The 12,830-nt window shown below is 39.2% G+C and overlaps 2 protein-coding genes across 2 annotated transcripts; both read left to right on the forward strand.

Moving 5' to 3' along the window:
- The first annotated feature begins 1,659 nt into the window (after positions 1 to 1,659).
- LOC110688386 (laccase-17-like) lies at positions 1,660 to 5,066 on the forward strand. Its single transcript, XM_021865126.1, has 6 exons — positions 1,660 to 2,020; positions 2,184 to 2,335; positions 2,462 to 2,706; positions 2,840 to 2,974; positions 3,078 to 4,067; positions 4,702 to 5,066. Exons 1-6 carry the CDS (start codon positions 1,916 to 1,918, stop codon positions 4,830 to 4,832), a joined length of 1,758 nt encoding a protein of 585 aa, XP_021720818.1. The 5' UTR covers positions 1,660 to 1,915; the 3' UTR covers positions 4,833 to 5,066.
- Positions 5,067 to 7,539: 2,473 nt separating this feature from the next.
- LOC110688387 (protein MAIN-LIKE 1-like) lies at positions 7,540 to 9,637 on the forward strand. The gene is made up of 3 exons (XM_021865127.1): positions 7,540 to 8,707; positions 8,788 to 9,213; positions 9,297 to 9,637. The coding sequence occupies exons 1-3, from the start codon at positions 7,955 to 7,957 to the stop codon at positions 9,435 to 9,437; spliced, it is 1,320 nt and encodes a 439-aa protein (XP_021720819.1). The 5' UTR covers positions 7,540 to 7,954; the 3' UTR covers positions 9,438 to 9,637.
- Positions 9,638 to 12,830: the final 3,193 nt, after the last annotated feature.

The raw sequence follows: 12,830 nt of genomic DNA on the forward strand, positions 1-12,830 counted from the left end.
CTATACTACTCAAGGTTTGACTTACTAGTGACACTTGAACTCAATTACTAATTTTTAATTGTTTGACAACTAAAATAATAAAACGATAAAAGAAAAAAAAAATGAAGGAAAAAAAAAAGCGTAGACAACAGGAAAGGCGGATAAAATGTCCTTCTCTAAACGAGAGACAGAGAACGTGAACGCAAATTCACACTTACACTTGTGCTTATTAGTGGGACCTTAATTAGCTCTCTCTCGAACTAAAACCATTACCAAATTTAAAGCATTATTTCTAAACTAAGGATGGTTAGATTTAGCATCTTGATTACGTACTAAGGCTAATTATTATTTTTTATATTTTCAAATCAACATGCTTGCATCAATATAGCAAGATTCAACGTCCAAAACTACTATACTTGGGATAAGATAGGTTAAAAAAATATAGTTATTATTGAGGCAATGTTTCTTAGTCTTTGGAATTGAACAATGACTTGATATACGTTAATTGGATAATAGTTGTGTTATGAAGGAATAAGAAAAATTAATGAATAATACATAAATTTACGGGGTTCATGCACTAAAAATATGTTAGTTTTATGTATATCTATGGATAGACACATAAAGCTTGATCAACGAGTTTTTAGTGTGGCTAGTCACACCGTGTGACCACATCAAAACATTGATCGGATAACTCCTGACCAAGTAATCCCGGCTACACGGTGTGGCCAGCCACATATAAAACCTTGTGAAATTTTATTAATCTTAAGAAAAGTACATATTACAAATAGGTTGTGTTAAAACCTAGGTAGTTTATATAATACTCCCAAACCGAAAACAAAATGTATAAGCCCTGAAAATTAGTTTGAACAAAAAATTGCAACCTGAGATAACAGCAGATACATTATCAAGATTCAAGATACCCCGCATGTTGAGTCCTTCATAGGATCGGAGGTAAAACATATTCAATGCATATTTAGCATGAGGTAACTTTTATTTTCGTGTGAAATTCATGATTTCATAATTGGATCATTTTTTTTATTATCTTTTGCACATACATTGTCAATTTTAAATGGCCTTCCAATTAATTTGAAGTATATGAACACTAGATGTATCCATTGAGCTATGCTACGTTACATTGCATGTTACAGTTAATAATCTTGTACAACATATACTTCCTCCGTTTCTTTTTATTTGACACGTTTCTTTAGTTATGTTTGTCAATGCACAACTTCAACCATTAATATCTCTAATTACCGATAAACAAAAATTATGAAAAGTTGATATTTGAAAATATATATCGTGACGAATCTAACAAGATCCTACATGACTATATTTTTCATTAGGTATAAAGCACAAAAAACAGTTAAAAGGGAGTGAGTGAATAGTGCTAAAATCAAAACGTGTCAACTAAAAAAAAAACTAAGGTAGTTTAAAATTCACTTTTACATTAAAAGAAATGTCATTCAGAAACGTTAGAGTACTAGAATTTCAGACTGAGTTACAAAAACATAACTAAAATAAAGTATCTAGGTACATACATATATCTAGTAATGTTAATGAAATTAAAGATACAGCTATACAAGTACGTGTTTGAGTAAAAATGGTTAGATAACATAGAAATAACTCATTTAGTGGTCCAAAACAAAAATGGAAAGTTATAACTTGAAGCTATAGAAGATAGAACAACTTCCAATTGACAAAATATTAGGAGATATTACGACCTTATAATATTGACTTGAATAGCACTCAAGGGTGAGTGACAAGTCCCTCAAAAAATTTAATCACCTAATTGCGCACCCAACCCAAACATACCTTTACCACATCATTCTTATATAAATAACTATGTTAAACTCTCACTAATCACTCCAAACTTGCACAAAATAATCATCCAATAACATCTACACACAATTCTCTATTCTAAGGAAAAAAAAAATATATGGGTGCTCGTTTTCTTTATTCTCCTGCATTTTATGCAACTCTACTTTTGTTTATTGCCAATTTTTGGTTGTGTCATGGAGTGACAAGGCACTATAGATTTGATGTATGTACTCTTTTTTTAATTCACTTTTTTATTAGCCAATGAAATTAATATGATTAGTATGATATTTTTATCTTATGATGCTTCTTTTTATGTAATGATTTTAATTAATTGCTCGAGTATAAAGTGTTTTTTCCCCCTTGGATTGTGCATTATGATTTTGTAGATAAAGTTGCAAAATGTGACACATTTGTGCAAGACAAAGAGCATGATCACTGTGAATGGCAAGTTCCCTGGGCCAAGAATCATTGCTAGGGAGGGTGATCGAGTCATTGTAAAAGTTGTAAACCATGTCAAGAACAATGTTTCAATCCACTGGTAAGATAAATTAAATTAAAGCTAGTGATAAATTTTGATGTTATATACAAGTATTAATGAGAGATAACTCGTGGATTATGCCTTGAACATTTCACTTTGTAAACTAATAATCATTTCATATTATAGGCATGGTGTTCGACAACTAGGGAGCCCATGGGCAGACGGTCCAGGTTACATAACACAATGTCCAATTCAGATAAACAATAGTTATGTGTACAACTTTACGATCAAAGGTCAAAGAGGGACTCTTTTTTGGCATGCTCATGTCTCTTGGCTTAGGGCATCTGTTTATGGTCCTATCATTATTCTCCCAAGGAGAAATGAATCCTATCCATTCCCTAAGCCTCACAAGGAAGCCACCATAATGTTTGGTACGTTAGTTCTATTATTATGACTAATATAATAATCAACACCTAGCAACTTTGCTGGTACTTGCATGTTTTAACCCCTTCAAATCTATGTTGTTGATCATATACATGTATGTTGTCCAAATTTTTGTTGTAGGTGAATGGTGGAACAATGATACTGAAGCAGTCATTAGTCAAGCCCTTCAAACTGGCGGAGGCCCTAACGTATCGGATGCATATACGTTTAATGGATTTCCCGGGTCATTGTACAATTCATGTACCGGAGCTAAAGGTACTTGACATACCACTGTGCTATACAACCTAACATTTCGTCTTGCATACTTAGTACAAGCTAAGTATATGTTACATTAATATGATTTGCCTTTGGCTTGTAGGTATGGCGGACACGTATAAGCTTAAGGTTAAGCCAGGGAAGACTTACCTCCTGCGGTTGGTTAATGCTGCACTCAATGACGAGCTATTCTTCAGCATAGCAAACCACACAATGACATTGGTTGAAGCCGATGCACTCTATCTAAAGCCGTTTAATACCGACATTCTAGTCATTGCACCGGGGCAAACCACCAATGTACTCCTTAAAACCAAGCCAAACCCTAGTCATACCACTTATCTAATGGCAGTTAGGCCTTATTTCACCGGTAGTGGCACCTTTGACAACACTACCGCGGCAGCTATCCTAGAGTATGAAATCCCATCAAAGTCCTCCTCGGCCACTCATCACAAGATCATCAACGTAACCTCTAAGGATCTCCCTCGTCTCCCTTCCATTAACGACACTTCGTTTGTTGGAAATTTCTCTCAAAAATTCCGAAGTTTGAACAACGCAAAGTTTCCAGCAGAAGTCCCAAAAAAAGTGGACAAACACTTCTTCTTCACAGTAGGACTTGGAACTAGCCCTTGCCCTAAGAACCAAACATGCCAAGGACCTAATAACAGGACCAAATTCGACGCCTCAGTAAACAACATTTCTATGTCCCTGCCATCAACTGCCCTGCTTCAATCATATTTCTTTGGCCAAAATGCCGGGGTTTACAAGACTAATTTCCCTCAATTTCCTCTTAAACAATTTAATTACACCGGCACACCCCCTAATAATACAAATACAATGAATAACACCGAAGTGTTAGTGATCCCATATAACACAAATGTGGAGCTTATTATGCAGGACACTAGCATTATTAGCGCGGAGAGTCACCCTCTTCATCTACACGGCTATGATTTTTACGTCGTTGGCCAAGGTTTTGGTAACTTTAACCCTAAGAAGGACCCTGCCAACTATAATCTTGTTGATCCTGTTGCTAGGAACACCGTTGGAGTACCATCCGGCGGTTGGGTTGCCATTCGATTCAAGGCCGATAACCCGGGTTAGTATTAGTACTACATTTATCGATCAATCATAAATACGCAAATTTATTATTTCTTTCAGATTATCCGTCACTTAAAATATCAAGTCGGGTGCATAATATAATAACAGTTTACGATTAGCTCATTCTAATTTGTGCATAATTGTTACACATTCGCATGCATTTGCAACATTTGAACAAGAACGAATCTTTGACGGCTACTAAATTGGATTAGACAGTCAACATTCAAAGTGGAGCACAGTAAAAATGCATGTAACGATCTAGAATATTTGTCGTAAACTTGTAATCTCCATCTAATACTCTTATTAAGCATTGACTATAATTAAATAACCATTAAATCATGACCCTTTTATTTGAAGGGACAAGATTTAGACTTTTCATCAATTGGATTAGATTGTGTACCAACAAGTGGTAATTACATAAGCTAAGGCTATTAATAAAACAAGTGCTAACATTAGGATACACTAATAACGATATTTTAACCAAAGTGTAACGTTAAGTAATGATTAAGTTAGTCTAAGAACACGCGTGTTGCTTTAATATGTTATATTTTTATTAGTATGAAGTATATTGTGATTAATAAACAATAATGGAATACCTTAATTTATAATTAATTTTGTTTAATTGAAAACAGGAGTATGGTTTATGCATTGCCATTTTGAGGTTCACATGAGTTGGGGACTAAGGATGGCTTGGATTGTCCTTGATGGAAAACTACCCAATCAGAAGGTGCCACCTCCGCCCGCCGACCTTCCCAAATGCTGATTTATCAGCCTTTTCATTGGCCGTTAATTCGTTACAAGTTTCTGTTTCAATTTTTTTTTTTTTGTTTTTGTACGAAGTTAAATTATTTTGTTTTTGTGTGATGGATTTGCTTGAGTTTGAGAGAAAAGCAAGGTGAGGCATTCAATTGTAGAGTTTGTTTGGAATAAGGATGGTTTTGTACAATTCCCAATTTTCCATCTAATGAAGTTCATATCAAGATATTATGAGTTTTGAGGCTAATTCTCCATCTTCTATTTATTTTACACTCGAGAGTTTGGGTGTGCTTTCATCATTTATTTATTATTATTTTATTTTATTTTCGAGAGTGTGCTTTCATCTTTGAACTTGAAATAAGTAATTACAGATTAAATAACTTTAATTTCACTAAATAAATCTGATTGCTATGACTTACAAAGTACTCCATATAATTAACATCACATGCTCATAGACAAGTGTAACGTCTGAAACATGTTTACGTGCTTTTAGCCCACTATTACGTTTTTCACTTATAGATGAACGTAAACTTTACATGCTATTTAGTTGTCATAGGATGTGCACCATATTCTCGCATGAATAAATAATTATATTATGCAGGTGAATATATCTTACAGTAATTAATTTTTTTTACCGTTCTTTAGCTGATGGTTCTCTTTTAACCATTTGAGTTTTTTGGTGGGTGGGTGGAAAAGGAGAGAGGCAGTAGTAAATTGAGTGGCCAAATAGTTGGGCCAAAACCCGTAAATAATGTCATCTTCGTTGCTTAATTTCAAACCCACAACAGATGAGCCTGAGTTGACAAGCGGGCCCAAAGGCCCTAAATTCCAGAACCTAGACATGCTGTGGGCCCAAACCTCTGAATTTCTTTCTTATCAAACAGAAAAGCAGATGTAAATGCCTATGGTTGTGAATTTGTGATACTAGTGACTGATGATTTTTTTTTATTTCTTCTGGTCATATCATTTCTCCATTATTATCCAACTTCTTGTTTCCAATTAGAAAGAAATTTCTGGTTTTTGTTTCCAATTTGTAAGATTTTTTTTTTTTTTTTTAGATATATAGATTTTATAAATATATAAGCAAATACTCCTAGTCTCTTAGCTTATTCTCTTATCAAGAAAGACTGATTTTTACAAGCTTGTACTTTAAGAGGGTGTTTGTTTAGAGTGATAGAAGAGGGGAGATAGGATAAAAGAGGAGGGATTTAACAAGCCTTTTGTTTGTTTAGAGAGATGGGGATTAGGGGGGAGGGATAGGAGGGGGATAAAAAAGGGAGTTATCCCTCTAAATTAATAACTAAGGGGGAGTGGTATAAGGGATGGGGAATAAATTTAATGGGTAAAAGACATTTCTACCCTTAATGAAAGAGAAAGAAGAAGAGAGTGAAGAAAGGATAGTAAGGGTAATTTTGTATTTATATTAGTTATTCCAATCTAATCCCAACCCATTCCCAAACAATGGAATACATTATTTTTTTCCCTTATCTCATCTATTAGTTCCACCTTCTTATCCCACTTAATCTCATCTCTCCTATAATAGTTTAATGTGAGTAAACCTAGCTTGAGCTAACTCACACGAAGGAAAGTGATAGCTACACAACTTTTTTTAAAAACAAATTTAGTACGGAGTACCTTTTACTAGGTGAACTGCTAAACATCGCCCGCAAATCTCCACATAAAGCCCACAAATTAAAAGTGAAATGACTCTTTTGCCCTCGAACTAAAATTATATTTTCTCTACTCTAGTAAAAAACACACTCTCATCTTCTCTTAACTTTGTAGTCTCACTTTCTCTCTCGAAAATATTTTTTCAAAATGTCGAGGCGGCAAGGCAAGGAAGTGGCGGCACCGGTGGCCGGAGCAAGGGGGTTTGGAGGAGGAAAGGTATGGTTTTTTTTTTTGTAAATTTTTTTAATTAAAAAAAAAAAAAAAAACCGGAAAAGGTGGTGGCCCGGCGGCGACTGGTGGCTGGACGGCGGTGTTTGGGCGGCGGCGTTTGGCCCAGACGCCGACACCACGGTTCCGGCGCCTTTCCCAGACGCCATTGCCACGGTGATGGCGCCTGGGCAGGGCGCCGGTACCACGGTGGCGGCGTCCACGTCAGACGCCAACACCGTGGCACCGGCGTCCTGCCCAGGCGCCACCACCGTGGCTCTGGCGTCTGGGACAGGCGCCGGAACCCTAATTTTTTTTTTCTTTCATTTTCTTTTATTTTTTTTTTGAATTATTTTTTCAAATTTTTTTTTTGCTTTTTTTTGTTTTTGTTTTTCCGTTTTATTTTTTAATTTTTTTTTTACTTTGTTTTTTCCAATTTGTTTTTTTTGGGTAATTTTTTTTTTTTGCTTTGTTTTTTCCAATTTTTTATTTATTTATTTATTAGGTTATTAATTTTTTTATTTTTAGGTTGTTAATATTTTGTAATGTTTTTAATTTATTTTCCATCATATGTATATTGTTTTATTTATTTATTTTAATTACTTTTTTTTATGTGTATATTACATGTTTATATTGCATATTACATGTTTTGTTATTTTGTGTTAGGCATCGTATTTTCGTTCTGGGGCTGGGAAGAGTATGGACATTATGAGAAGTACGATCAACTCAATGGAGAGCTCGGGGCCCAGACACGTTAGATCCCGTGGTATTTCGGCCTCGGCTCGTAGAGAACGGGTGCACTATTCTGAGGATGATGAAGATGATGACGGTGATGAGGAGGAGGAGGAGGAGGATGCAGATGAGGATGTGGACGATCAGAGTGGACCATATGATGATTACGGTCCATTCAGTCAGAGGCTTGATGATGTGTATGAGACGCGTAGGGTAGACGTGCGTAAGGGTAGAGATGGTAGATTTGTTAGTAGATCTGGCACATCATCTGCGTCCACTGTGTCTGCGGTTAGCAGAAAACGGTCGAGGGCCGTTAATGATTCTTGGGTGGTGAGGGGCGAGGTGGCTGGGGGACCTATAGACGGGAGTGTGATTCCTAGCTTTCTAGGACACATCGCTACCCGTATTTGGGAGGACCAAGAGCGGGCTTTGGATAGCGGCATTTTGAAATGCCAAACCCGGGAGAGGACTTGTAACTTCTTGTGTAGTTGGGCTGAGGCTTGGCCGGAGGAGAGCGAGATGGTCGGCCGATTGAGGGGCACTAGAGTGAGCCACCTTCCTGCCACCATGCATGAGAGGATTGACTCGACGCTGATCACGGCTTTCGTTGAGCGATGGCAGCCGGACACGAACTCTTTCCACCTTCCGTTCGGTGAGATGACGATCATGTTGCATGACGTCGAGGCCATCCTTGGGATTCCCGTAGAGGGAAACCGAGCATCTCTTGTCACAGATGCGGATCAGGCAGATTTATTGGCGGAGCTGTTGGCGGTGGATAGGGCTGCGCTGTACACAGCGGCACTTGGTGTGTGGGATCACGGCGGTGTTAAGATCGCAGCAGTTTTGCAGCGATGTTTGCACCCCACTTCACGTAGGACGCAGGACACACAGCTGGCTGCATATGTTTTTCTTCTTCTCGGGTGTACCTTGTTTCCGGATAAGAGCGGAAACAAGCTCAGGCCACGCGACATAGTTGACGCGTGTGAGCCCGACAGAGTAGGCCAGTTTTCTTGGGGGTCGGCTACATTAGCGTACATGTATCGCCAGTTAGGATTCTCGAGCCGGGCTGATGCGGCAGGTATCACTGGATGTATGACGTTGTTACAGACGTGGATATACGAGTATTTCCCGGCGTTTCGACCACACCGCGACCCGGTTCCTATTGGGGATGGCCAGCCACGTGCCTGTGCGTGGAGTCCGCGTGTCGAGAAGAAGTCCATTGACCGCCTGCGATCGATACGGTTATTGCTTGACAGGATGTCCCCATTAGAGGTAAAGTGTTTAAATTATTTCTACTTTTATAGTTTGATGTTTTTATTGTATGAATCTTACTAATTTTAAAAAATGTGCAGGTGAACTGGATGCCTTTCGGCCAGAACCCTAGTAATAGGGTACCCAGGACCCTCTACACGGGACTGATTCAGTATCGTGAGATCGTAGAGGCGTACATGCCGCAGCGCTGTCTTCGCCAGCTTGGATATGTCCAAGTTGTTCCTCCTCCACCAGCATGGCCCAGTAAGGCCGTCCGATCTGCGTCGTCGAAGGAGTACGTCGTCCAATGGCCGGCAAGCATGATTGGCACGTGGGAGCAGTTTCCAATGGTTGCCCGCATATGGATTGAGCAGCTGCAGCGGCCGCCAACTGGGGTGGCTGCCATGTGTGACCAGCACTACATGGAGTGGTACAACCGGCACTCGCACCCGAGGTTGATCAGAGACGTCCACCACGACGACGACGCCGATGATGATGATGTGCCACCGCCCACTGCCGTGGATGCGGTACGTCTCATAAAACATTTGTAGTTGTGTTTTTTTTCATATAATACGTCGTTATTGAATTTTATGTGTTTTGTTATGTGTAGTGGATGGGAAAGATGACGCAGTTGGGACACAGACTTTTTGAGGAGAGGGACAACATGACGACTGCAACAGGCAGAGCTGTTATTGATGAACTGGAACGGGCCCTTGAGCAGTGGCAGTGGGCGTCACAGAGAGATTATTGATATGTCGGCAGTGCATTTATATAACATTTTCCTAGTTGTTTGTAAAAGTTAACATTATCTATTCTTATAATTATTATTTTAAGTTCTTAGAATTTGACATTATATTTTTAGTTTTTATAATTTTTATTTTAAGTTGTAATTAGTGGGCATACGAAAATTAAATACAAGTTCACATTTAAATGGGAAAACTAAATAGCAATAACAATAGAAGGTCACATAGAAAAGGCAACTAGATTGTTCCACTGCTGCACCCGGTCATGATATAGCGCATCCCAGCCCTCTACGCTTGCTGTACGAATGGTGTACCACGTTGGTATGATCGGTGGGACCGGAAAATTGGGTGACAGGTCCAGTCGGATGAAATGTCTGTATGACGGCCCCAGAAATCCAATAGCAACCTCTCTTACCGGTCTGGTGACGGTCTCACGCGAACACCAAGGAAGAACCGTGGTACATGGATAGTAAGCTCCACCATGCTCCAACTCCTCCTGTTCACGGTTGACTGTCTGTGGAACAGCATGCTCTCCGATAACGAGCGTCCGCCAGAATGGATGAACCTGATCAACATGTAACGACGCCCTATCTTGCGTAATTACGCGGTGAATGGTGCATGCACAAGGTAGTCCATGAGTCACCGATAAAGCACATCCGCACCGAATAGCCACTTCATCACCCAACTCCCTCATCCTGGTGTGCTCGCTCAGAATCAACCCCAAGCAGTAGTGTGACACACGACCATGGAGAATCTTAAATATGAAATGGCTATACATCGTGCCATGTCGCCGTCTGGAGTCCTCGAGAGAGTTCTTGATGCCGTTCCTCTGAGTATCAATAGCCTTGTTTATTCTCCCGAACAGTGTATCCAAAGCAGAGGTGGAAGAATCAATCCAGTCCTTCAGAGCTCTATGAGCGCTCTCAACTCTACATGTAGTAGTGTTTCCAAAATGAAGAACTTGGTTTGTCCAATATTTGACAAACTTTTCCCTCTGAGGCACCCACTGCTGCATCACATAGTCTACGATTGCCGGGCACCATTGGTATGCATCCTTGAAGTTATCCAAGGCTCGGTCGTACTCTGCCTCCGTAGTAGCTTGCAGGATCTTCCGCCACTTACCATTTACCAATCTCTCTGCTGAATCTAAGTTCTTGTTGAAAAGGTTGTAGGCTTTGACTTTCACGCAGTTGTTGATGTGCCATGTGCACAGTAAATGGCTCGACTCCGGAAACAGCTCCGCTATAGGGGCAAAGAGACCTCCCTCACAATCGCTGACGATGGCCGATGGCTGAACACTTGGGCCGATGTAATTTCTCAACTTCTCCAACACCCAACGGTAACTCGCAACCGTCTCATCCTTCATAACTGCATAACCAATCAAAAAGTTTTGGTTCGTTGGAGTCATCCCAACCATCTCAACCAGTGGAAACTTATACTTGTTTGTCTTGTACGTTGAATCGATCAGAATCACAGATGGCCAAGACGAAATCATATCAGCACAATCAGGATGCACAAGGAACAAATGAGTCACCTCCGATGTGTCTTCATCAGATTCAAACCAGTACAGGTAACCACGTGCTTGTGCCTGGTGTAGAAGCTGCTGGATAGGGTTCCTTCCCTCTGACCGTTCAAACCTCAATTTATGTCTGACGTTGTAGATGTGTCTTCGGTTTGGCTGGTCTTCAGGAAATTTCTCCAACACAGATGCTAATATTTTAGCAGGCTTCACTTGAGCATCACTCATTTCTTTTACAATTAGTTTCGCACCAGGACTTAGGCCACTTAACTGTCGATGACCCACTTCATATGCGATCATCTCATGGTTGTGATACCCCCATTTACCGTAACTCTTCACTTCCCAACCGTCACCCCTTTGCTGTTGTCGAACCTTTACTCTGAACTGACACCCACAACCTTTCCGCTTTGTATCAAACCGAATCGCTTGACTGAAATCTCGTTCCTCCCTTTTGCGATAACGGTCGCATCTCAAAATGCGATCCATTCTACCATCCCGTTGAGATTTATGAGTTGCTACTACTAAACAAAAACCTGATCTAATTGCAACATGTTTCGCCCAATCAACCGCTTGTTGAGCATCTTCGAACAGACCATCGTGTACAAAAATCCCACTATAATCATTTCCGTCTCCACCATAATCCTGCAACAATAACATATAAATATAATCACATAAGATTAGATTAAATTAATACATTTGACACAACATTAGCACAAAAGCAAAAACAATAATAAAATATAAACAACAAACAAAGAAATAAAAAACATAAACAAAAAGTATTCAAAAAAAAAAAAAAAACAAATTTTAAAAATAAAAAACATAAACAAAACTTTAGATTAAATAAAAAATAAAAACAAAAAAAAAACATAAACATAAAAAACATAGCGATCAAAAACACAAAAATCAAACACAAAATTTTACATTACATTTTAAAACAATTAAAAACAAAACAAAATAAAACAAAAACAAAACGAAAAAAAATTTTAACACAAAAAAAAAAAAAAAAAAAACAAATTTTAAATTAAATTTAAAAAAAAAAAATAAAAATAAATGCAGTGGCGCCTAGCCAGGACGCCGCTACCGTGGCGATGGCGTCTAGCCAGGACGCCGCCACCGTGGCGATGGCGCCTGGCCAGGACGCCGCTTTCATGGTGGCGGCGTCTTGGCCAGACGCCAATGCCACGGTGGCGGCGTCCTGGCCAGGCGTCATCGCCACGGTGGCGGCGTCCTGGCTAGGCGCCACCACTACGTTCACGGCGTCCCGGCAGGACGCCAGCCGCCAATTCGTGGTTTTAGATGGCTTCGTACCTCCTTTTCCGGCGTCAACGGCGTCTCTCCGGTGCATCTAGCCGACGTTGAGGGCTCTTCGGTTTCACTCGGCGATCCAGTCCTGCTCCACATTTTTGGTGAGTGAAAATTTTTATTTTCGGTAAAAATTAAAACAAGGGCAATAATGTCAAAATTTTTAAAAAATGTGGGCTTTATGTAGAAAAACGCGGGCGATGTTTAACAAGTCCCTTTCTCCCTCACTTTAAATTTCTCAGAGGGAATTTGAATTTTCTAGCAGACTAAATGTTTTACTAGTCACAAGAAACAAATAAAATGAGATTACATCCTCTAGCAACATGAAGTAGCCATTCTATTGAACTTAGCTCACCCAAGATAACTTCCATTAACCTAGTAATATAATCTTTTCTATACTGTGTATGTTGAGCAAATTATGGAGTAACATTTAGTTTCAAAAACTACATTGGCTTAAGAATTTCACAAGTTACAAAGTAGACCACTACTATAAGAATAATTTTTTAAACATTATTAAAAGATTTGTTTTTCAAATCTTAAGTGTTGAATTATTAACAAAAATCATTGGGTCAAAGATACA

This window comes from Chenopodium quinoa, unplaced genomic scaffold (assembly GCF_001683475.1).
Source record: "Chenopodium quinoa cultivar QQ74 unplaced genomic scaffold, ASM168347v1, whole genome shotgun sequence".
NCBI lineage: Eukaryota > Viridiplantae > Streptophyta > Magnoliopsida > Caryophyllales > Amaranthaceae > Chenopodium > Chenopodium quinoa.